General features: G+C 45.5%; 2 protein-coding genes across 6 annotated transcripts in view; both read right to left on the bottom strand.

The window, feature by feature from the left end:
- rabgap1 (RAB GTPase activating protein 1) overlaps positions 1–22993 on the bottom strand; it is a 153642-nt gene that overhangs the window by 34005 nt on the left and 96644 nt on the right. For all 5 annotated transcript variants that reach the window (XM_031802598.1, XM_020458036.2, XM_031802597.1 and 2 more), the window contains 4 exons: positions 3760–3873; positions 3035–3109; positions 876–1001; positions 404–547 (listed from right to left, as the gene is read on the bottom strand). In XM_031802598.1, coding sequence (XP_031658458.1) covers positions 404–547; positions 876–1001; positions 3035–3109; positions 3760–3873 — 459 coding nt within the window. The remainder of the gene's footprint in view (positions 1–403; positions 548–875; positions 1002–3034; positions 3110–3759; positions 3874–22993) is intronic.
- LOC109868455 (probable G-protein coupled receptor 21) lies at positions 18937–22257 on the bottom strand. The gene has a single exon (XM_020458037.2). The coding sequence runs from the start codon at positions 21131–21133 to the stop codon at positions 20042–20044; it is 1092 nt and encodes a 363-aa protein (XP_020313626.1). The 5' UTR covers positions 21134–22257; the 3' UTR covers positions 18937–20041.

The raw sequence follows: 22993 nt of genomic DNA, 5'->3' as shown, positions 1-22993 counted from the left end.
AGGGGTCAGGATTAGGGAGAGCGGTGAGGTTTAGGGAGAACGGTGAGGGTTATGGAAGGGGGTGAGGGTTAGGGAGATAGGTAAGGAAGAGGGGTGAGGTTTAGGGAGAAGGGTGAGGATGAAGGGTGAATGTTATGGTTAGGAAGAGGGGAGAGGGTTAGGGAGAGGTGTAAGGAAGAAAGGTGAGGGTTAGGGAGAGAGGTGATGGTTAGGGAGAGAGGTGATGGAGAAAGGTGAGGGTTAGGGAGAGGGGTGAGAGGTTAGGGAGAGAGGTGAGGGGTTAGGGGTTCAGAAGAGGGGTTAGGGTTGAGGGAGAGGAGTGAGGGTGAATGAAGAAGAGTGAGGGTTACAGAGAGGGGAACGAGGGTTAGGGAGAGAGCAGAGTGTATCGGGCTATAGATACCTCACAGAGAAGCAGGTCTATGATGTGGAACACCATGTAGAGGGGGAACTTGGCTGTGAAGAGCGTGAGGAACCACTGAGAGGCGTACATATGAGCCTCCAGACCCACGTTCAGGAAGTGGTTATACAAGTCTGGGATGTACTCCTGATACACAGAGAGAGCGAGAGAGAGAGAGAGAGAGAGAGAGCGAGAGAGAGAGCGAGAGAGAGAGAGAGAGAGAGCGAGAGAGAGAGCGAGAGAGAGAGAGAGAGGTAGCGAGAGAGCGAGCGAGAGAGAGAGAGAAGAACAATTACTACAGTAACAGTAGGTAGAGAAACACAGAGAGTATCACACATTTGTTACATTTCAGTCACTTATCCAGAGCGACTTACAGTATTGAGTGGACCGTACTTGTCCCCCCCGTGGGAATCGAACCCACAACTCGCCATTCTCCACCAACTGAGCCTACACGGGACTCAGCACGTCATCTCACCTGCATGAGTCGCTCCAGCTGGAAGAACTTGCAGTGTAGATCCTCAAAGTTCTGCTTGAAGAGCTCCCTGAGTCCATAGTCAAACATGATCTTGACCAGGACACTAAAGGCCTGCTCCTCAGGCATCTAGACAGGGGTACAGAGAGAGAGAGAGAGTACATACAGTAGGTACATCAGCAATCACAAGCACACACTGTACGGGACCCACTGGTTGACGCTTATTTATAAAACCCTCTTAGGCCTCACTCCCCCCTATGTTGGGTTCCCGAGTGGCGCAGCGGTCTAACGCACTGCATTTCAGTGCTAGAGGTGACACTACAGACCCTGGTTCGATTCCAGGCTGTATCACAACCGGCCGTGATTGGGAGTCCCATAGGGCGGCCGTCATTGTAAATAAGAATTTGTTCTTAATTGACTTGCCTAAAAAAATGTTTTACAAATCTGAGATACCTACAGTACGTACTGTAGCCCTCATCCTCCACATACAAAACCCGTTCTGCCAGTCACATTCTGTTAAAGGTCCTCAAAACACACATATCCCTGGGTCGCTCGTCTTTTCAGTTCGCTGCAGCTAGAGACTGGAACGAGCTGCAACAAACACTCAAACTGGACAGTTTTATCTCAATCTCTTCATTCAAAGACTCAATCATGGAAACTCTTACTGACAGTTGTGGCTGCTTCGCGTGATGTATTGTCGCCTATGCCTTCTTGCTGTTGTCTGTGCCCAAAAATGTGTGTACCCTGTGCTGCTGCCATGCTGTGTTGTCATGTGTTGCTGCCATGCTATGTTGTCATGTGTTGCTGCCATGCTATGTTGTCATGTGTTGCTGCCATGCTGTGTTGTCATGTGTTGCTGCCATGCTGTGTTGTCATGTGTTGCTGCCATGCTGTGTTGTCATGTGTTGCTGCCATGCTGTGTTGTCATGTGTTGCTGCCATGCTATGTTGCATGTGTTGCTGCCATGCTATGTTGTCATGTGTTGCTGCCATGCTATGTGTCATGTGTGCTGCCATGCTTGTGTCAGTGTTGCTGCCTGCTATGTTGTCATGTTTGCTGCCATGCTATGTTGTAATGTGTTGCTGCCATGCTGTAGTTGTCATGTGTTGCTGCCATGCTGTGTTGTCATGTGTTGCTGCCATGCTGTGTTGTCATGTGTTGCTGCCATGCTGTGTTGTCATGTGTTGCTGCCATGTCTATGTTGTCATGTGTTGCTGCCATGCTGTGTTGTCATGTGTTGCTGCCATGCTGTGTTGTCATGTGTTGCTGCCATGCTGTGTGTCATGTGTTGCTGCCATGCTATGTTGTCATGTGTTGCTGCCATGCTATGTTGTCATGTGTTGCTGCCATGCTATGTTGTCATGTGTTGCTGCCATGCTATGTTGTCATGTGTGCTGCCATGCTATGTTGTCATGTGTTGCTGCCATGCTATGTTGTCATGTGTTGCTGCCATGCTATGTTGTCATGTGTTGCTGCCATGCTATGTTGTCATGTGTTGCTGCCATGCTATGTTGTCATGTGTTGCTGCCATGCTATGTTGTCATGTGTTGCTGCCATGCTATGTTGTCATGTGTTGCTGCCATGCTATGTTGTCATCTGAGGTCTCTCTTTATGTAGTGTTGGGGTGTCTCTTGTTGTGATGTCTGTTTTGTCCTATATATATTTTATCCCCCGTCCCTGCAGGAGGCCTTTTGGGAGGACATCATTGTGAATAAGAATTTGTTCTGAACTGACTTGCCTCGTTAAATAATGTCGATCTAATTGGAACAGTACTTAAACAATGCATCAGATCTGATTTCATACATCAAAAACCTTTCGTTTAGGTTAAAAAGGAGAGGCATCTCTTGATGTCTGACTTGTTCACCATAGGCCATCTAGGTACTTAGCCTGAAAGTTCATGTTTCCCTGAAATAATAACAGGACCGTGCAGTTCACTGTCTGTCCACTAGGCGTCAGTGTTTTAAATCAGAGAGCGCTCTAGCACTTGTGATGGCTGAGAGGGAGGGATGAGACATCTGCCCTGAACCTCCTCCAGCCTAGAGCACTCCATCACAGAACTGAGCCCGTGAGGAGAGAGACAGAGAGACAGAGAGAGAGAGAGAGAGAGAGATACCGCATGTCTCAATCAGCTCCCAGCTCTGCTGTTGCCATGTGTAACTCACGTGCAGCAGCAGCACCGCAGCCAGGAAAGACTGCCCCTGGCAGTAGCCAATCTCCTCATCATACACTGAATAGGCCTGGGGAGGAGAGAGGAGCAAAACGCCCAACGTTAGAGACAGCACCAGAGACGGGTTGTTAGTGCTATTGTAAAGTATCTTCTCTGTATTACAATAAAAGAATACCAACATGCACACGCCGTACAGAACTGTCAACATTGACAGTGACTCATTAAGACGCCGAAATCAAACCCAGCGAGCCATTGGATCCACTTACAACTCTCCGGAGAATTACCATTGGTCGTAACGGACGACATAATAAACTCCCTGAACTCTGAATGGAGATCGAAAGAGAGGGAGGGGGAGGTCTGAGCAGTAGCCTTCTAAGCTACTCTGTAAACCCTGTTATAATGATGAGCTGTCCGGCTGAAACAGTCAATGCTGAAACACAGCGGTACAACGGATATGGATCAAACGTACAGGGAGAGCAGACACACACACACACACACACACAACTTTCTAGCAGTCACAGAGAATCGAGAGCGAACCCAGTCAACCATACAGAAACACTGCTTCTTGGTCACCGTTCAATGATGGATCGAGACCTTGTGGGACAGTCCCCTTCCTAGTAATGTGTTGTAATGCAATTTGTACGATTCTGAAGCGAGACCATTTCCCCCTCGGGGATAATTCATCTTTCTTCTTCTCCTACTGCTCCCTCCTCTCCTCACCTTGCAGATCTTGTAGAGTGAGTCTTGTCCGTCTCCTCCAGTGTCCTTGAAATAGTCGTGAGCTGGGAAAGTCCTGTTGATGTCTCTGGTGATGGCACTGTCCTGGGGAGACTCCTGGGAGGGTCAGACAAGGGAAAAGGGGAGAAAAGGAGGGAACGAGAGAAAGGAAACAGTCAGTCCATAGAGTTACATTTAGATTGGCTGTTCCCCTGGAGTTAGATCTTCCCCAATTAACCACGGACTCTGTACATAAAGTCCAGTAAGGAATCCAACCAGCTGAAGAGTAAGGAAGCAAACGGTACAAAATCGTCCACATCACAATACCAGACCAGTCAACAGACTTTTCTGCCCTGGCTCCACCAGGGGACAGTGTTCTATGGTAAATGCAAGCCTCTCAGTTGGTCTCTCTGGGAGAGGAGATGGGTTTGGAGAGGAAAGGCCCCTGAACACAGCATACAGTGGGGCCCGGAATAAAGGGGCCTGGATCCCTTGACAAAGATGAGTAAAAAATACTATAAACACTATGCAAAACAAAACAAAAAACAAAACTGCGATATATTTTATACTGATACAATTGCTCAGAGAAAGATATTTGCTTAACAAATAAAAATGTAAAAAAGGGATAAGGATCAAGATAATAGGATCCCCTATTTTAAATCAATACTCCACCCCCCCTTTGACAAGATAATAGGATCCCCTATTTTAAATCAATACTCCAGCACCCCCCCCTTTGACAAGATAATAGGATCCCCTATTTTAAATCAATACTCCACCCCCCCCCTTTGACAAGATAATAGGATCCCCTATTTTAAATCAATACTCCACCACCCCCCCTTTGACAAGATAATAGGATCCCCTATTTTAAATCAATACTCCACCCCCCCTTTGACAAGATAATAGGATCCCCTATTTTAAATCAATACTCCACCCCCCCTTTGACAAGATAATAGGATCCCCTATTTTAAATCAATACTCCAGCACCCCCCCCTTTGACAAGATAATAGGATCCCCTATTTTAAATCAATACTCCACCCCCCCCCTTTGACAAGATAATAGGATCCCCTATTTTAAATCAATACTCCACCACCCCCCCTTTGACAAGATAATAGGATCCCCTATTTAAATCAATACTCCACCCCCCCCCTTTGACAAGATAATAGGATCCCCTATTTTAAATCAATACTCCACCCCCCCTTTGACAAGATAATAGGATCCCCTATTTTAAATCAATACTCCACCCCCCCTTTGACAGATAATAGGATCCCCTATTTTAAATCAATACTCCAACACCCCCCCCTTTGACAAGATAATAGGATCCCCTATTTTAAATCAATACTCCACCCCCCCCCCCTTTGACAAGATAATAGGATCCCCTATTTTAAATCAATACTCCAACACCCCCCCTTTGACAAGATAATAGGATCCCCTATTTTAAATCAATACTCCACCCCCCCCCTTTGACAAGATAATAGGATCCCCTATTTTAAATCAATACTCCAACACCCCCCCTTTGACAAGATAATAGGATCCCCTATTTTAAATCAATACTCCACCCCCCCCCCCTTTGACAAGATAATAGGATCCCCTATTTTAAATCATACTCCACCACCCCCCCCTTTGACAAGATAATAGGATCCCCTATTTTAAATCATACTCCACCCCCCCTTTGACAAGATAATAGGATCCCCTATTTAATCATACTACTCCAACACCCCCCTTTGGACAAGATAATAGGATCCCTATTTTAAATCAATACTCCAACACCCCCCCTTGACAAGATAATAGGATCCCCTATTTTAAATCAATACTCCAACACCCCCCCTTTGACAAGATAATAGGACCCCTATTTTAAATCAATACTCCAACACCCCCCCTTTGACAAGATAATAGGATCCCCTATTTTAAATCAATACTCCACACCCCCCTTTGACAAGATAATAGGATCCCCTATTTAAATCAATACTCCAACACCCCCCCTTTGACAAGATAATAGGATCCCCTATTTTAAATCATACTCCACCCCCCCCCTTTGACAAGATAATAGGATCCCTATTTTAAATCAATACTCCAACACCCCCCCCTTTGACAAGATAATAGGATCCCTATTTTAAATCAATACTCCACCCCCCCCCCCTTGACAAGATAATAGGATCCCCTATTTTAAATCAATACTCCACCACCCCCCCCTTTGACAAGATAATAGGAATCCCCTATTTTAAATCAATACTCCACCCCCCCTTTGACAAGATAATAGGATCCCCTATTTTAAAATCAATACTCCAACACCCCCCTTTGACAAGATAATAGGATCCCCTATTTTAAATCAATACTCCAACACCCCCCCTTTGACAAGATAATAGGAATCCCCTATTTTAAATCAATACTCCAACACCCCCCCTTTGACAAGATAATAGGATCCCCTATTTTAAATCAATACTCCAACACCCCCCTTTGACAAGATAATAGGATCCCTATTTTAAATCAATACTCCAACACCCCCCCTTTGACAAGATAATAGGATGCCCCTATTTTAAATCAATACTCCAACACCCCCCCCCCCCCCTTTGACAAGATAATAGGATCCCCTATTTTAAATCATACTCCACAACCCCCCCCTTTGACAAGATAATAGGATCCCCTATTTAAATCAATACTCAACACCCCCCCCCTTTGACAAGATAATAGGATCCCCTATTTTAAATCAATACTCCAACACCCCCCCTTTGACAAGATAATAGGATCCCCTATTTAAATCAATACTCCACCACCCCCCCTTTGACAAGATAATAGGATCCCTATTTTAAATCAATACTCCAACACCCCCCTTTGACAAGATAATAGGATCCCCTATTTTAAATCAATACTCCAACACCCCCCCTTTGACAAGATAATAGGATCCCCTATTTTAAATCAATACTCCAACACCCCCCCTTGACAAGATAATAGGATCCCCTATTTTAAATCAATACTCAACACCCCCCTTTGACAAGATAATAGGATCCCCTATTTTAAATCAATACTCCAACACCCCCCCCCTTTGACAAGATAATAGGATCCCCTATTTTAACTCAATACTCCAACACCCCCCCTTTGACAAGATAATAGGATCCCCTATTTTAAATCAATACTCCAGCACCCCCCCTTTGACAAGATATAGGATCCCCTATTTACATCAATACTCCAACACCCCCCCTTTGACAAGATAATAGGATCCCCTATTTAAATCATACTCCAACACCCCCCCCCTTTGACAAGATAATAGGATCCCCTATTTTAAATCAATACTCCCAGCACCCCCCCCCCCCTTTGACAAGATAATAGGATCCCCTATTTTAAATCAATACTCCACCCCCCCTTTGACAAGATAATAGGATCCCCTATTTTAAAATCAATACTCCACACCCCCCCCCCCCTTTGACAAAGATAATAGGATCCCCTATTTTAAATCAATAACTCCAGCAGCCCCCCCCCCTTTGACAAGATAATAGGATCCCCTATTTTTAAATCAATACTCCAAGCACCCCCCCCCTTTGACAGATAATAGGATCCCCTATTTTAAATCAATACTCCAACACCCCCCCTTTGACAAGATAATAGGATCCCCTATTTTAAATCAATACTCCAGCATCCCCCCCTTTGACAAGATAATAGGATCCCCTATTTTAAATCATACTCCAGCACCCCCCTTTGACAAGATAATAGGATCCCCTATTTTAAATCAATACTCCAGTATCCCCCCCTTTGACAAGATATAGGATCCCCTATTTTAAATAAATACTCCACCCCCCCCCCTTTGACAAGATAATAGGATCCCCTATTTTAAAATCAATACTCCAGCATCCCCCCCTTTGACAAGATAATAGGATCCCCTATTTTAAATCAAATACTCCCCCCCCCCCTTTGACAAGATAATAGGATCCCCTATTTTAAATCAATACTCCACCCCCCCCCCCCCCTTTGACAAGATAATAGGATCCCCTATTTTAAATCAATACTCCAGCATCCCCCCCTTTGACAAGATAATAGGATCCCCTATTTTAAATCAATACTCCACCCCCCCCCCCCCCCCCTTTGACAAGATAATAGGATCCCCTATTTTAAATCAATACTCCACCCCCCCCCCCCCCTTTGACAAGATAATAGGATCCCCTATTTTAAATCAATACTCCAGCATCCCCCCCTTTGACAAGATAATAGGATCCCCTATTTTAAATCAATACTCCACCCCCCCCCCCCCCTTTGACAAGATAATAGGATCCCCTATTTTAAAATCAATACTCCAGCACCCCCCCTTTGACAAGATAATAGGATCCCCTATTTTAAATCAATACTCCACCCCCCCCCCCCTTTGACAAGATAATAGGATCCCCTATTTTAAATCAATACTCCAGCACCCCCCCTTTGACAAGATAATAGGATCCCCTATTTTAAATCAATACTCCAGCACCCCCCCTTTGACAAGATAATAGGATCCCCTATTTTAAATCAATACTCCAGCATCCCCCCCTTTGACAAGATAATAGGATCCCCTATTTTAAATCAATACTCCAGCACCCCCCCTTTGACAAGATAATAGGATCCCCTATTTTAAATCAATACTCCACCCCCCCCCTTTGACAAGATAATAGGATCCCCTATTTTAAATCATACTCCAGCACCCCCCTTTGACAAGAATAATAGGATCCCCTATTTTAAATCAATACTCCAGCACCCCCCCCCCCCCTTTGACAAGATAATAGGATCCCCTATTTAAATCAATACTCCAGCCATCCCCCCCCTTTGACAAGATATAGGATCCCCTATTTTAAATCAATACTCCAGCACCCCCCCTTTGACAAGATAATAGGATCCCCTATTTTAAATCAATACTCCACCCCCCCCCCCTTTGGACAAGATAATAGGATCCCCTATTTTAAAATCAATACTCCAACACCACCCCCCTTTGACAAGGATAATAGGATCCCCTATTTTAAATCATACTCCAACACCCCCCCTTTGACAAGATATAGGATCCCCTATTTTAAATCAATACTCCAACACCCCCCCCTTTGACAAGATAATAGGATCCCCTATTTTAAATCAATACTCCACCACCCCCCCCTTTGACAAGATAATAGGATCCCCTATTTTAAATCAATACTCCAACACCCCCCCTTTGACAAGATAATAGGATCCCCTATTTTAAATCAATACTCCAACACCCCCCCTTTGACAAGATAATAGGATCCCCTATTTTAAATCAATACTCCAACACCCCCCCCCCTTTGACAAGGATAATAGGATCCCCTATTTTAAATCAATACTCCAGCACCCCCCCCCCCCCTTTGACAAGATAATAGGATCCCCTATTTTAAATCAATACTCCACCCCCCCTTTGGCAAGATAATAGGATCCCCTATTTAAATCAATACTCCAACACCCCCCTTTGACAAGATAATAGGATCCCCTATTTTAAATCAATACTCCAACACCCCCCCTTTGACAAGATAATAGGATCCCCTATTTTAAATCAATACTCCAACACCCCCCCTTTGACAAGATAATAGGATCCCTATTTTAAATCAATACTCCAACCCCCCCCTTTGACAAGATAATAGGATCCCCTATTTTAAATCAATACTCCAACACCCCCCCTTTGACAAGATAATAGGATCCCCTATTTTAAATCAATACTCCAGCACCCCCCCTTTGACAAGATAATAGGATCCCCTATTTTAAATCAATACTCCAACACCCCCCCTTTGACAAGATAATAGGATCCCCTATTTTAAATCAATACTCCAACACCCCCCCCTTTGACAAGATAATAGGATCCCCTATTTTAAATCAATACACCAACACCCCCCCCCCCTTTGACAAGATAATAGGATCCCCTATTTTAAATCAATACTCCAGCACCCCCCCCCCCCCCCCCTTTGACAAGATAATAGGATCCCCTATTTTAAATCAATACTCCACCCCCCCTTTGACAAGATAATAGGATCCCCTATTTTAAATCAATACTCCAACACCCCCCCCCCCCCTTTGACAAGATAATAGGATCCCCTATTTTAAATCTATACTCCAGCACCCCCCCCCCTTTGACAAGATAATAGGATCCCCTATTTTAAATCAATACTCCAACACCCCCCCTTTGACAAGATAATAGGATCCCCTATTTTAAATCAATACTCCAACACCCCCCCTTTGACAAGATAATAGGATCCCCTATTTTAAATCAATACTCCAGCACCCCCCCTTTGACAAGATAATAGGATCCCCTATTTTAAATCAATACTCCAGCACCCCCCCCCCCTTTGACAAGATAATAGGATCCCCTATTTTAAATCAATACTCCAGCACCCCCCCCTTTGACAAGATAATAGGATCCCCTATTTTAAATCAATACTCCAACACCCCCCCCCCTTTGACAAGATAATAGGATCCCCTATTTTAAATCAATACTCCAGCACCCCCCCCCTTTGACAAGATAATAGGATCCCCTATTTTAAATCAATACTCCCCCCCCCCCCCCTTTGACAAGATAATAGGATCCCCTATTTTAAATCAATACTCCAGCACCCCCCCTTTGACAAGATAATAGGATCCCCTATTTAAATCAATACTCCAGCACCCCCCCCCCCTTTGACAAGATAATAGGATCCCCTATTTTAAATCAATACTCCAGCACCCCCCCTTTGACAAGATAATAGGATCCCCTATTTTAAATCAATACTCCAGCATCCCCCCCTTTGACAAGATAATAGGATCCCCTATTTTAAATCAATACTCCAGCACCCCCCCTTTGACAAGATAATAGGATCCCCTATTTTAAATCAATACTCCAAGCACCCCCCCTTTGACAAGATAATAGGATCCCCTATTTTAAATCAATACTCCAAGCACCCCCCCCCTTTGACAAGGTAATAGGATCCCCTATTTTAAATCAATACTCCAGCACCCCCCCCCCCCCTTTGACAAGATAATAGGATCCCCTATTTTAAATCAATACTCCAGCACCCCCCCCCCCCCTTTGACAAGATAATAGGATCCCCTATTTTAAATCAATACTCCAGCACACACCCCCCCTTTGACAAGATAATAGGATCCCCTATTTTAAATCAATACTCCAGCACCCCCCCCTTTGACAAGATAATAGGATCCCCTATTTTAAATCAATACTCCAACACCCCCCCCCCCCTTTGACAAGATAATAGGATCCCCTATTTTAAATCAATACTCCAACACCCCCCCCCTTTGACAAGATAATAGGATCCCCTATTTTAAATCAATACTCCAGCACCCCCCCCCCCCTTTGACAAGATAATAGGATCCCCTATTTTAAATCAATACTCCAGCACCCCCCCTTTGACAAGATAATAGGATCCCCTATTTTAAATCAATACTCCAGCATCCCCCCCTTTGACAAGATAATAGGATCCCCTATTTTAAATCAATACTCCAGCACCCCCCCTTTGACAAGATAATAGGATCCCCTATTTTAAATCAATACTCCAAGCACCCCCCCCCTTTGACAAGATAATAGGATCCCCTATTTTAAATCAATACTCCAAGCACCCCCCCCCTTTGACAAGATAATAGGATCCCCTATTTTAAATCAATACTCCAAGCACCCCCCCCCTTTGACAAGATAATAGGATCCCCTATTTTAAATCAATACTCCAGCACCCCCCCCCCCCCCCTTTGACAAGATAATAGGATCCCCTATTTTAAATCAATACTCCAGCACCCCCCCCCCCCTTTGACAAGATAATAGGATCCCCTATTTTAAATCAATACTCCAGCACCCCCCCCCCCCTTTGACAAGATAATAGGATCCCCTATTTTAAATCAATACTCCAGCACCCCCCCCCCCCCTTTGACAAGATAATAGGATCCCCTATTTTAAATCAATACTCCAACACCCCCCCCCCCCTTTGACAAGATAATAGGATCCCCTATTTTAAATCAATACTCCAGCACCCCCCCTTTGACAAGATAATAGGATCCCCTATTTTAAATCAATACTCCAACACCCCCCCCCCCTTTGACAAGATAATAGGATCCCCTATTTTAAATCAATACTCCAGCACCCCCCCCCCCCCTTTGACAAGATAATAGGATCCCCTATTTTAAATCAATACTCCAGCACCCCCCCTTTGACAAGATAATAGGATCCCCTATTTTAAATCAATACTCCAGCACCCCCCCCTTTGACAAGATAATAGGATCCCCTATTTTAAATCAATACTCCAAGCACCCCCCCGTTGACAAGATAATAGGATCCCCTATTTTAAATCAATACTCCAAGCACCCCCCCCTTTGACAAGATAATAGGATCCCCTATTTTAAATCAATACTCCAGCACCCCCCCTTTGACAAGATAATAGGATCCCCTATTTTAAATCAATACTCCAGCACCCCCCCTTTGACAAGATAACGGCACTGAGCCTTTTTCTCAGATGTTTGATTAGATTGGAGGGATCTTAGACCATTCCTCCACACAGAACATGTCCAGATCCTTGATAGCCTTCGTCTATTCTTACGGACTTCCCCTCTTCAATTCAAACCACAGGTTTTCAAATGGGGTTCAAGTCCGGAGACTTGATTTTGTGGTCAATGAACCATTTCTTTGATGTGTGCTTGGGGTTGTCTTGCTGGAAGATCCCCTTGCAGCAGAGTTTCGCCCAATGGTCTCCCAGCCCGCTTTTGATGATTCATCGCCCCTATCGTGTTCAGTTAAGAGGTACCATGAGAAGGAATGACAAAGTACCTAATATGTATTCTGTACCATTGACTGGCACGCTCAGCCTGTCTCTCGGGGTCTCTCCAGTGACTGAAGCTTTGTCTCGAGGACAGTGCATTGTTTTTCGTGCAGGCAGGTTTGGCTGCCGCAGTGGCACAAAGAGATAAATAACTTTTAGAACAGTGTTGCTCCCGGACAAATCTATTTACAGAGGAAAAGTGAATGCAAATAACTTTATTGAAAGTATGTTTGATAAGAAATACTAAAATGTGGGGAAAAAAAGAGATGAAATGACACAGACAGGGGTGTGAATGGATCCCATCCTCTCAGCTCAGCGCCGGTGACCAGCCACCCTCCATGTTATCGTGCTCACCTTACAGTAACACATGTAGCACACGTCAGATGGCAGTCAGTCTTATTACGCCAGAGTGGAACCCAGGCGGTATTGACATGTTTCCCCCGGGGATCCCTATTCTGACGCGGCGCCACACGGAATGGAATTACTGTAATTACAGTACCCACACGTACGAATGCACAGGAGTACACGCCACGCACGCACACACACACACACACACGCACACAAACGGACAGACACACACGCACGCACACAAACGGACAGACACACACGCACGCACGCACGCACACAAACGGACAGACACACACACACAACTCTGCAGCGCCCTTTTCAAATATTAATTACCCCCGGGTTCCATTATTGATGCTCTGTTTATCTGGAACAGAACAGCATTTAAATAATGCACATATACCACACACAGTCACTAGCATCCACACACAGACTCAGTCAGTCACTGAGCTGAGCCAGTCAGCCAGTGACTTAGGGGCAGATTCAGCACCTAGATATCTGGACCAGTATGGCGGACAGTATTTACAGAATAACGGTGAGAGTCACTGGCTGGCTGACTGGCTTCAGCAAGGCACAGAGGAAATGATTCAGCACCAGCTACAGTACCAAGTAACAGTTACCAGCACCCTTATTATCCGGCTGGATGTCTGGTCACCAGCAGACTACTTTTAGTTATCGTCTGGAAGTGTGGCAGTGTGCTCGTTCACTCCTCTTCCAGGATTGAAAAGCATCGGTATGAGAAATGTGGTATACTTTGAGCATGAGAGCTACTTTTAAATGATGAAAAATGTCACTAGCTACTGTGTTTTTTTGTGTGGTTTTGTTTGTTTTTTAAACCTTTCAAATAAGACACTGTGTCATTTCCCAAATTCCGTTTTTATATTTTTCTATCGAATTACAATTCTTCATAGAGAAACAACGACATTTGATGTTCTGAGTCCATGTCAATGCTCACATCAGAAGACCATTTGGTTTGTTGTTGTTGGTCTAGCTAGTCATCACAGACACAGCCCTAGGAAGTAGGGCGGCTGATAAATATCTCTATTTTTATATATATAATCTTTCCCCCCTCATAAAATCAGCGAATTATGCCTTTATTACTCATGTACACCAATTTTGCAAAAACTGGACCCAACCGACCAACTCCCTCTCTCCTTCCACCCTAATCTCCCTCAAGCTTTCTGTTCCTACTTCCAAAGAGGAAGACTGAAACTCAACCGACCAACTCCCTCTCTCCTTCCACCCTAATCTCCATCAAGCTTTCTGTTCCTACTTCCAAAGAGGAAGACTGAAACTCAACCGACCAACTCCCTCTCTCCTTCCACCCTAATCTCCATCAAGCTTTCTGTTCCTACTTCCAAAGAGGAAGACTGAAACCCAACCGACCAACTCCCTCTCTCCTTCCACCCTAATCTCCCTCAAGCTTTCTGTTCCTACTTCCAAAGAGGAAGACTGAAACTCAACCGACCAACTCCCTCTCTCCTTCCACCCTAATCTCCATCAAGCTTTCTGTTCCTACTTCCAAAGAGGAAGACTGAAACCAAAAGAAAGCAAGCAGGAGAAGAATGGACGGAAGAAAAGAAGAATAAACAAAGACCTAACTGGTGGACGGACTTCTCCTCTCCTTCCAGCCATTGGGGTAGTAGGGGGTGGCTAACATCAATGCCTGTGTCCCAAATGGCACCCTATTCCCTATATAGGGCGCTACTTTTGACCAGAGCCCTAAGGGGTCAAAAGGAGTGCACTACATAAGGATATAGGGATGTTGCGCTGGACTGAAGCCTGTGAGCCATTGGTCTCCATCACTGATAAGGATCCATGTTTATGTTCGGGAGGGTTCTCTCGGGCTCTGAGACACTTTAAAAAGCCCAGTGACATAACACCAATTAGCCTCTGTCCATCTAGGGCCTTCGCGTGAGTGGGGGGAGAAAAAAACGCTCATTGTTAGTGATGGAGAAAGACAGTGTGTGTGTGTGTGTGTGTGTGTGTGTGTGTGTGTGTGTGTGTGTGTGTGTGTGTGTGTGTGTGTGTGTGTGTGTGTGTGTGTGTGTGTGTGTGTGTGTGTGTGTGTGTGTGTGTAGGAAACACTTTAACCTGTTCCTCCATTGTTTACAGCTCAGGTTTATTCTGACCCAACACAATGGCTGAAATGGCATGTTGTTTTTCTTACTTAGGGCTGATTATGAGACCTGGAGTGGGGCGATGAAAGCCCTACTCCAGGAAGTATGGTGGGAGGGAGAGAAAGAGGAGGAGGAAGGGTGGGAGAGAGGGCTCTCCTCCGTCTCCTACTCAGGCCCTGTGTGGGGGAGCAACCTGCCCTCTCTCAGACAGCCACCCTCGGCCCTGAATACAGAGCCAGGCTGGGCAGAGGTGTCTGTGTGTGTATACGGTGTGGTACTGTTCCTTTCCTCTGTACAGCCGGCTAGCTCCTCTGGCTCCAGCTAATAGGCTAGCTAACAGGCTAGCTAACAGGCTAGCAACCAGGCTAGCAGTCTATCGGCTCCAGGCAGGGAGCTAAGAATAACCCACATATGAAAGAACCTCTTCTTCAGACGAACTTTGCCTGATTTCACACATAATGTACAGGGACCGTTAAGACTGAAGATGTGGTGAATTGCTGATCCCTGGTATTCTATTGTGGTAACGATAAGTCGATAGCGTACACAAACACGTGTCCGTCATGTGCAGGTATGCATTTGTGGTAACAGTGACACACACACACGCCCATATAGTGTACAAGCTCGGTGAGCCCACAAGCACGCACACGTTTTCATAAAGCACAAAGCAAGAATAACAAGCAGGAAGTGTGATTCTTTTAGATAAGATCACATTTATTTGCTCAGTGCAGAATAATATACCAGAATAGAAATACCTCAGGACAACTCTACAACATTACATCATTACAAGGGCTCGTGGTACCGAGTTAGTTAACTAGCCTTAAATAACAGAGAACATGATTATGTTTAAGCCCCGCAACATTCAGTTTACCCAGCATTTGCGACAAATGATCTAAACATTGGAGTTCAACATTAAATACATTTTTTTTTAAGTCACATTTTCAACCATGTTTTGGGACATTTCCAGCCAAACGGCCTTCTTGTTAATGCGTCCATTCTCCTCTTAATCTGATAAAGAGCTGAGCCACTTAATACAGTCAGTCGGGTCATGAGCTAACCATTAAGAGAGCCTGGCCTGACAATTTAGAGCATTAAGAAAATACATATGAGAAAATTCAATAAGGACATGCTGGATAACAGAAGGGAAAACAGTGTGTTTGTGTGTGTGTGCGTGGGTGTGTAGTCCTCTAGTAAAAGCTTGGGCCACAAAACTGTCCCAGATTTGGCATGGACGTTTCCAGCATCATATCAGGTCTCACAACGTCCTAATATGGCACTGTCGCGAGCAGGTCATCGTGGGAGTTTTGGCATTGATATGTCCCAAAAACGTACATCAGCAAACAAGCAAAGCAAGAAACCTTTCCCCCAGTTTTGCCCCCTTTCTAAAGAACCGTCAACTGACTGCTGGATTGAATAGTTCAACTAAACCGACACCTAGATGGGGATACTGTCAAATGTTGAACTCCTATCTCCTCAAAAGAAGAACAAAATACACAACGATATTAGTAAATCCATTAACCTGAAAGCATGGAAAATGGTATACAAATGTAAGGAATTGTTTTAGAAGTACAAATCCACCTCATCGGAATACTAAGTGGTCAGTATCTGAAAAAATAAGAGCCTGTTTGAAAGTACAATAGTAGGAAACCCAATCGATATTTGGCATACGTCCGTGAGCAAATATTTGTTTCGAGAGAACTGAGCTGCCTGTCAGTATCCAACACACTAAAAAAGACCCAAACATTTATTACAAAATTTAAAAATATATTTAAAAAAACTGCATTCGCACATCAAACATAGTAGCATACAAAGCACCCACACACACCCCACACACACCCACCCCACACCCACACACACACACCCCCACACACACACACACACACCCCACACACACACACCCCACACACACACACCCCCAAAGGGCAGAAGAGTCACAGAGAAAGTCATGTGAAAGTAATAAAGCGATGAACAACGTGTGATGACTCTGAATATCACCAACAGTTCAGGAAAATCACATGGTCAATAGAGAGAAACTATTGTTTCAATAACCAGTGGTGAAATGTAGAGGAGGAAATAAGATAGATATATATATAACAATGGTGTCTGTGTTGACATTCTTCAATAAAGAGGACAAAATGGAGGAACAATGAACATATTGCACTCTGCCCTTTGGCTGCGCAAAGACAGTCTCCAAAAGTGTTTGTAGTTTGTCAATATTTCAATTGTGAGCTTTCTTATTCAAAGCACCTAATCAAAATATATACAGTAGGCAAAACATGCATAAGACTATGTACAAATTTGAAAAGTAACATGGAACTTTAGCCTACATAAAGATGAACAGCACTGTATTCATTGCAGAGGCAGCCTAACAATACAGTAGTCCAACTCAATGTCTGTCCATACCATCATCACTGCAAAATTCCTAACATGAAAACTTCCATTAAAAAATAACCCTAAATTGCACGTTATCTCTCTCTACATCTCTCATTCCGTCTCGTTCTTTTTTGAAATATATAACATCTAACACACGTTCAACTTTGGTCGACTAAGAAAGTAAAGCTACTAAGTATATTGTATATTTGCTCCCAAATGGAGGAGTAGGCTACCATAAAAAGAGAGAGAAAAGATTCAAGAGGCCAAAGCCTGTGAAAGGTCTAATAAATAACTAGTAACATTGGACCGAAAACAGTTGAACATTGAGATCTTCATTTCTATCTGTTTCGTTATACTGTAAAGTAATGCAGCCCTACAGGTTCTTGTGTTACCGCATACATCCCAAATGGCACCCTATTCCCTATCTAGTACACTACTTTTGACCAGAGCCCTTTTGGTCCTGGTTAAAAGTAGTGCACTATAGGGCTCTGGTCAAAAGTAGTGCACTATTTAGAGAATAGGGTGCCAATTGGAATGTATGCAGTAACACAAGAACCTGTGGGGCTGCATTACTATGCAGACAATACTTTACGACACTTGGCCAGGGGCCGATGTTCCTCAGCTGACAGCAGCTCACAGCTTTCTCAACATTCACGGTCATTAACCCATGGCCAAACCATAATACCGTCACGTCACCGTTAACGCCAGCCGCAGTTTAACAACTCACGATGACCTATGAGACATGCTATGCAACCTGAAAAAGCAGCACGTCCGCGAAAGCGGGGATCGCTTGAGTCTATTTTCCACGGCAAGGAAGAGCATTGCAGAGACGTCGACGCACAGAAACAAGCACATACTATCAACGATAAATTCACAAATAATAACAAAAAAATTCATTGTGCATTAAAAGGTTTGCTATCGTATTTTAGGCTTTTTTTTTACTTCCAACTTGACGCAATTGTTGTCGCCTAACCACCAAAATGATTCTCATCATTCTCCTTTGTTGTTATGGCGCAACAAGCAACTTGGCCTCAGAGAAAGACGTATGATACTATACATCCCTCCCAAGACATATGATAAGTTAATTCATCCAATTTGTATGCTATTGTACGGCCGGATAAGACGAATGATACTTTTGACCATATCTTATAATCATATGATACTGTACAACCGCAATTGCATTCATAATGTAAAGTAATATAGCATACTAAAAGAAATGTCTCAGATTTATGTACAGAATAATACGAATTGCCCTGAGACCACGTTGAGTAACCAGATAATTGGAAGAGAAAATTTGATATAAAAAAAAATAAATCAGATGTGGATGTTTGCTCACTCTTTCTTTTATAAAGTCTCATCAGAAAAATCTTAGATAATGAAGACAGTAGCGTAGCCTAGTGGTTAGAGCGTTGGACTAGTAACCGGAAGGTTGCGAGTTCAAACCCCCGAACTGACATGGTACAAATCTGTCGTTCTGCCCCTGAACAGGCAGTTAACCCACTGTTCCCAGGCCGTCATTGAAAATAAGAATGTGTTCTTAACTGACTTGCCTGGTTAAATAAAGGTAAAATAAAAATAAAAAAAATAAAAAAATAAAAGGTCACTAATCAGGCCCACTGGTATTGGCTTGTTAATACCAGATGCAACAGACAATGGGGCAACGCTTTGGAGATGATAAACTACTCTGAAACTCAAACAATCAATTTTCAATCAATCTTCTGCTTTGACACAACGACCACATTCTCCTCATAAGTAAACTGGAACGGACTGTCTGTCTGCAATGTACTTTGGTTACAGAGTCAGACAGGCTCTGATGATAAGGAAGCTTGTTGAAACAAAAGTAATCCAGTCAATGATTACTCTGATCCCTCGGGAGTAAACTAGTCCTGGTGTTTAAACCTCTAAACAAAGTGGTCCTCCCTTTCTCTGCCTGTACCTCTGCCTCAGAACAGCCCAGATATAAATGAATGATGAAGTACTTGCTTCTCTTCAGAGTCTGAGCTTGCTGCACCCTTCAGAGCACAATATTGTAAATATTCTGTTTCCGTGTTTAAATAAAAACCACAAGGGAAAACATTTAAATAAGTTATTGACAGCTCCCCTTAGCTCAGTATTAAAGTGTTTTTCAGTTTTTTTTAAATTATGTGAGTACTTTGTTGCATTTAATACACTGAAGTCATGGCACAAATACACATTGTTTCACAAACTGCTAGGAAGATACAGTCTCAAACATATTTTTCCCACAAGAACATGTGTTCTTGTGTTCTTACAGTTTGTGTTTTTGGCAAGTACTGTCAGAAGGGAGATGTTCAATCAACTAACACTCCATCCACCGCAAAACGCTGACACAACGTAGCCATAGCTCTGTCATCCGTAACTGGAGTCAAAGGTTAGGGTACTGTAATTCCACATCCTTATTCTGACTCTCACTCCCCCTCCATGTTCTACCTCTCTCATGGCAGAGGCTGGGCTGTACTTCCCACGCGGGGCTCAAAACGCTCGGGTCCTGGAGCCGATCCTGTCAGAGCCAGCTGTGACCAGGAACGCAACCATCCAACAAACATCCAACTGTCTGGAAACAACCGTAGCAACACTGCATCCTGTGAAGCCTGTTCCCCTTAGCTCAGCATCAACATGGGACACACTTAGTGCTTTAGCAACACGACACACTGACTCGACCGTCACACGGGTCTCTGGGAGGTCCTACACATGGCATGTGGAGCGTGTGCAGACTGGCCCCTGTCCGTGCCCCGGCCCAGGGCCAAAAGGATTCTTACTGTCCACACGCTGCACGCAGAATGAACATAGACGCTTTAAACCCTTCCGGAAGGCACTGTTGGTTAGACTATAGATCAGACAGTTACAGAAGCTGTTGCTGATAGCCAGCCAGGTGGTGAGGAACGAGGCGACGGGGTGACGGTAGATTCCAGCACTCTCCAACAGGAAGTACAGGATGTAGGGAAGCCAGAGGAGATAGAACACGCTTGTGATGCGAAACAGCACCATGGCGTAGCGTTTGTCCGTGCACGCCGGCGCATGCTGCGGCTGGCCATCCTGTCCCAGAGAGCTCTCCTGTGGGCTGAAGCGGGCGTGGCGCTCGCTGATCTCCTTTGTGTGTTGCCGGCAGATACGGAAGATGTTGGCGTAGGTGAAGCAGACCGTCATGGCGGCCGGCACATAGAGCAGCGCCACGATGAATGACGTGAAGAGCGGCTTTGTCCCCCACTCCATGGCACACCACTCAACCACATCGCCGTGGTAGCCAGGCTTCCCCCAGCCGAAGAAGGAGGGCAGGAAGATGAGGGCGGAGTAGAGCCAGATGAGGAGGATGCACACGCGGATCCGGCACGGTGTCACCAGTGTAGCATATGACAGCGGCCGCGTTATCGCCATGTAGCGGTCCACGCTAACGCACGCCAGTGACGCCATGGAAACGCTCTTCAACACGGAAACCATGTAACCAAACACCTTACAGGTGAGCTCTTCATCCAGGCCTTTCAGGTGGTGGAGGAGGGAGAGGGAAGGGATGAGGCAGCTGACCCCAACTAACAAGTCTGCGTAGGCCATGGTCTGGATGAAGGCGCTGGTGGTGTGGTGGTGGAGCAGTGGAGCACAGTGGAAGACAAAGATCACCACCAGGTTGCCAGAGATGATGAGAACTGTGAGGAGCAAGATGATGGCCACCTCTAAAAGACAGGTGTTGAAGATCTGGGAGTAGCCCATGTCTAGGAGGCAGAAAGGAGAGCCACTCTGGTTCAGGAGCTCAAGGTCCAGCAGGTCCAAGGAAGAGTTCATCTTGCAGCCAGGGAGCCTTCTGAAAGCCCCTGGTCTGAAACCAGATCCAGAGACAGAGGACTGGAACTTGGCCGGGGATGGTCAATGGCTGGTCCAAGTCCTAGCTCAGCAGCAGACCAGGCCGGTGCCCCAAAGAGAGAAGCTGTGTTCCCTCTGCCATGTCAGCAGCAATGTTGAGGACTAGCCCTCGCCCACGATCAGCGACTCGGGAGTCTCCCAGGGCACCCCTCACTGCACAGACACAGACGAGTCACACAGAGAAGGACACAGATAGCAGAGGACAAATACTCTGGCAGGCTCTCATCCTACTTCTCGTTCTCTCCTCAGAAAAGACACAGCCAACACGTGCAGCGCTGTGTGCCTGCTGCACGAAGAGCAGGGGGGAAATATATCATCAAAAAGGTCAAACAACTTTCATCATCTTCGCTTACTATAATACCGGTTTGTCTCATAAAAATGCAGTCACACGTTCCCCAATATCTTAGATGATATGGAGTGCGATGTTTCCCAGAGAATGTTGTGTCCTCTCCTTTCAGTCTTTTTCTCCAAACACGGACAGCTCAGACGGATAGTGTCCAAAGAGTCGAAACCACCCGCTCTGCTAATCGCCGCAGGAACTTCAGCAGAAAGGAGAAAAGCAAGGATATTGTCATCCACTCTTCTCACTCAGGCTCTCCCGGTCTCTCTCACGCCGGGAACAGAGAGTATAAATGTTACATGTAAATGATTGAGGATGAAGGAGTAGCCTCAAGCAGGCGATTGGCATCCAGGTCTCCTCAGAGAGGCAGCAGCGGCATATGGTGGAAATGAGAGAGCAGGAGCAGGCATACCAATGCAGAAACCCAGTCTCTCTCTCTTCTGTGGAGTTGATTCAGTCTTGTTTCTCTCGCTCTGTCTCTCTCTCCTTTGGGCTCTGTCTCTCTCTTTCGCTCTTTCGGTCTCTGTCTCCGTGAGTGACTGAGACACCGTCTCCGTCTCTCTGACTCAGTCTCACGCCGCCCGTCCCCGTCTCACTCACTGCGTCCGTCCCCGTCTCCCTCAATCACTCATCTCTGTCTCACTCGCTCGCTCACCTGCTCACTCACTCCGTCTCACTCGCTCACTCACTCACTCCGTCTCACTCGCTCGCTCACCTGCTCACTCACTCCGTCTCACTCGCTCACTCACTCACTCCGTCTCACTCGCTCACTCACTCACTCCGTCTCACTCGCTCACTCACTCCGTCTCACTCGCTCACTCACTCCGTCTCACTCGCTCACTCACTCAGTCTCACTCGCTCACTCACTCAGTCTCACTCACTCCGTCTCACTCGCTCACTCGCTCGCTCCGTCTCACTCGCTCACTCACTCCGTCTCACTCGCTCACTCACTCCGTCTCACTCAGTCTCACTCGCTCACTCACTCAGTCTCACTCGCTCACTCACTCCGTCTCACTCACTCCGTCTCGCTCCGTCTCACTCGCTCGCTCCGTCTCACTCGCTCGCTCCGTCTCACTCGCTCGCTCCGTCTCACTCGCTCGCTCCGTCTCACTCGCTCGCTCCGTCTCACTCGCTCGCTCCGTCTCACTCGCTCGCTCCGTCTCACTCGCTCGCTCCGTCTCACTCGCTCGCTCCGTCTCACTCGCTCGCTCCGTCTCACTCGCTCGCTCCGTCTCACTCGCTCGCTCCGTCTCACTCGCTCGCTCCGTCTCACTCGCTCGCTCCGTCTCACTCGCTCGCTCCGTCTCACTCGCTCGCTCCGTCTCACTCACTCCGTCTCACTCACTCCGTCTCACTCACTCCGTCTCACTCACTCACTCACTCACATCTCACTCACTTCATCTCACTCACTCACTCCATCTCACTCACTCCATCTCACTCAC

This window comes from Oncorhynchus kisutch, linkage group LG23 (genome assembly GCF_002021735.2).
Source record: "Oncorhynchus kisutch isolate 150728-3 linkage group LG23, Okis_V2, whole genome shotgun sequence".
In the NCBI taxonomy this organism is placed as follows: Eukaryota; Metazoa; Chordata; class Actinopteri; order Salmoniformes; family Salmonidae; genus Oncorhynchus; species Oncorhynchus kisutch.
The sequence above is the reverse complement of the archived record's forward strand: the minus strand, read 5'-3'. Positions and strand labels throughout refer to the sequence as shown.

Bases quoted from the DNA above. Each gene is read 5' to 3' on its own strand.
- LOC109868455 (XM_020458037.2), bottom strand. From the start codon at position 21,133: ATGAACTCTTCCTTGGACCTGCTGGACCTTGAGCTCCTGAACCAGAGT.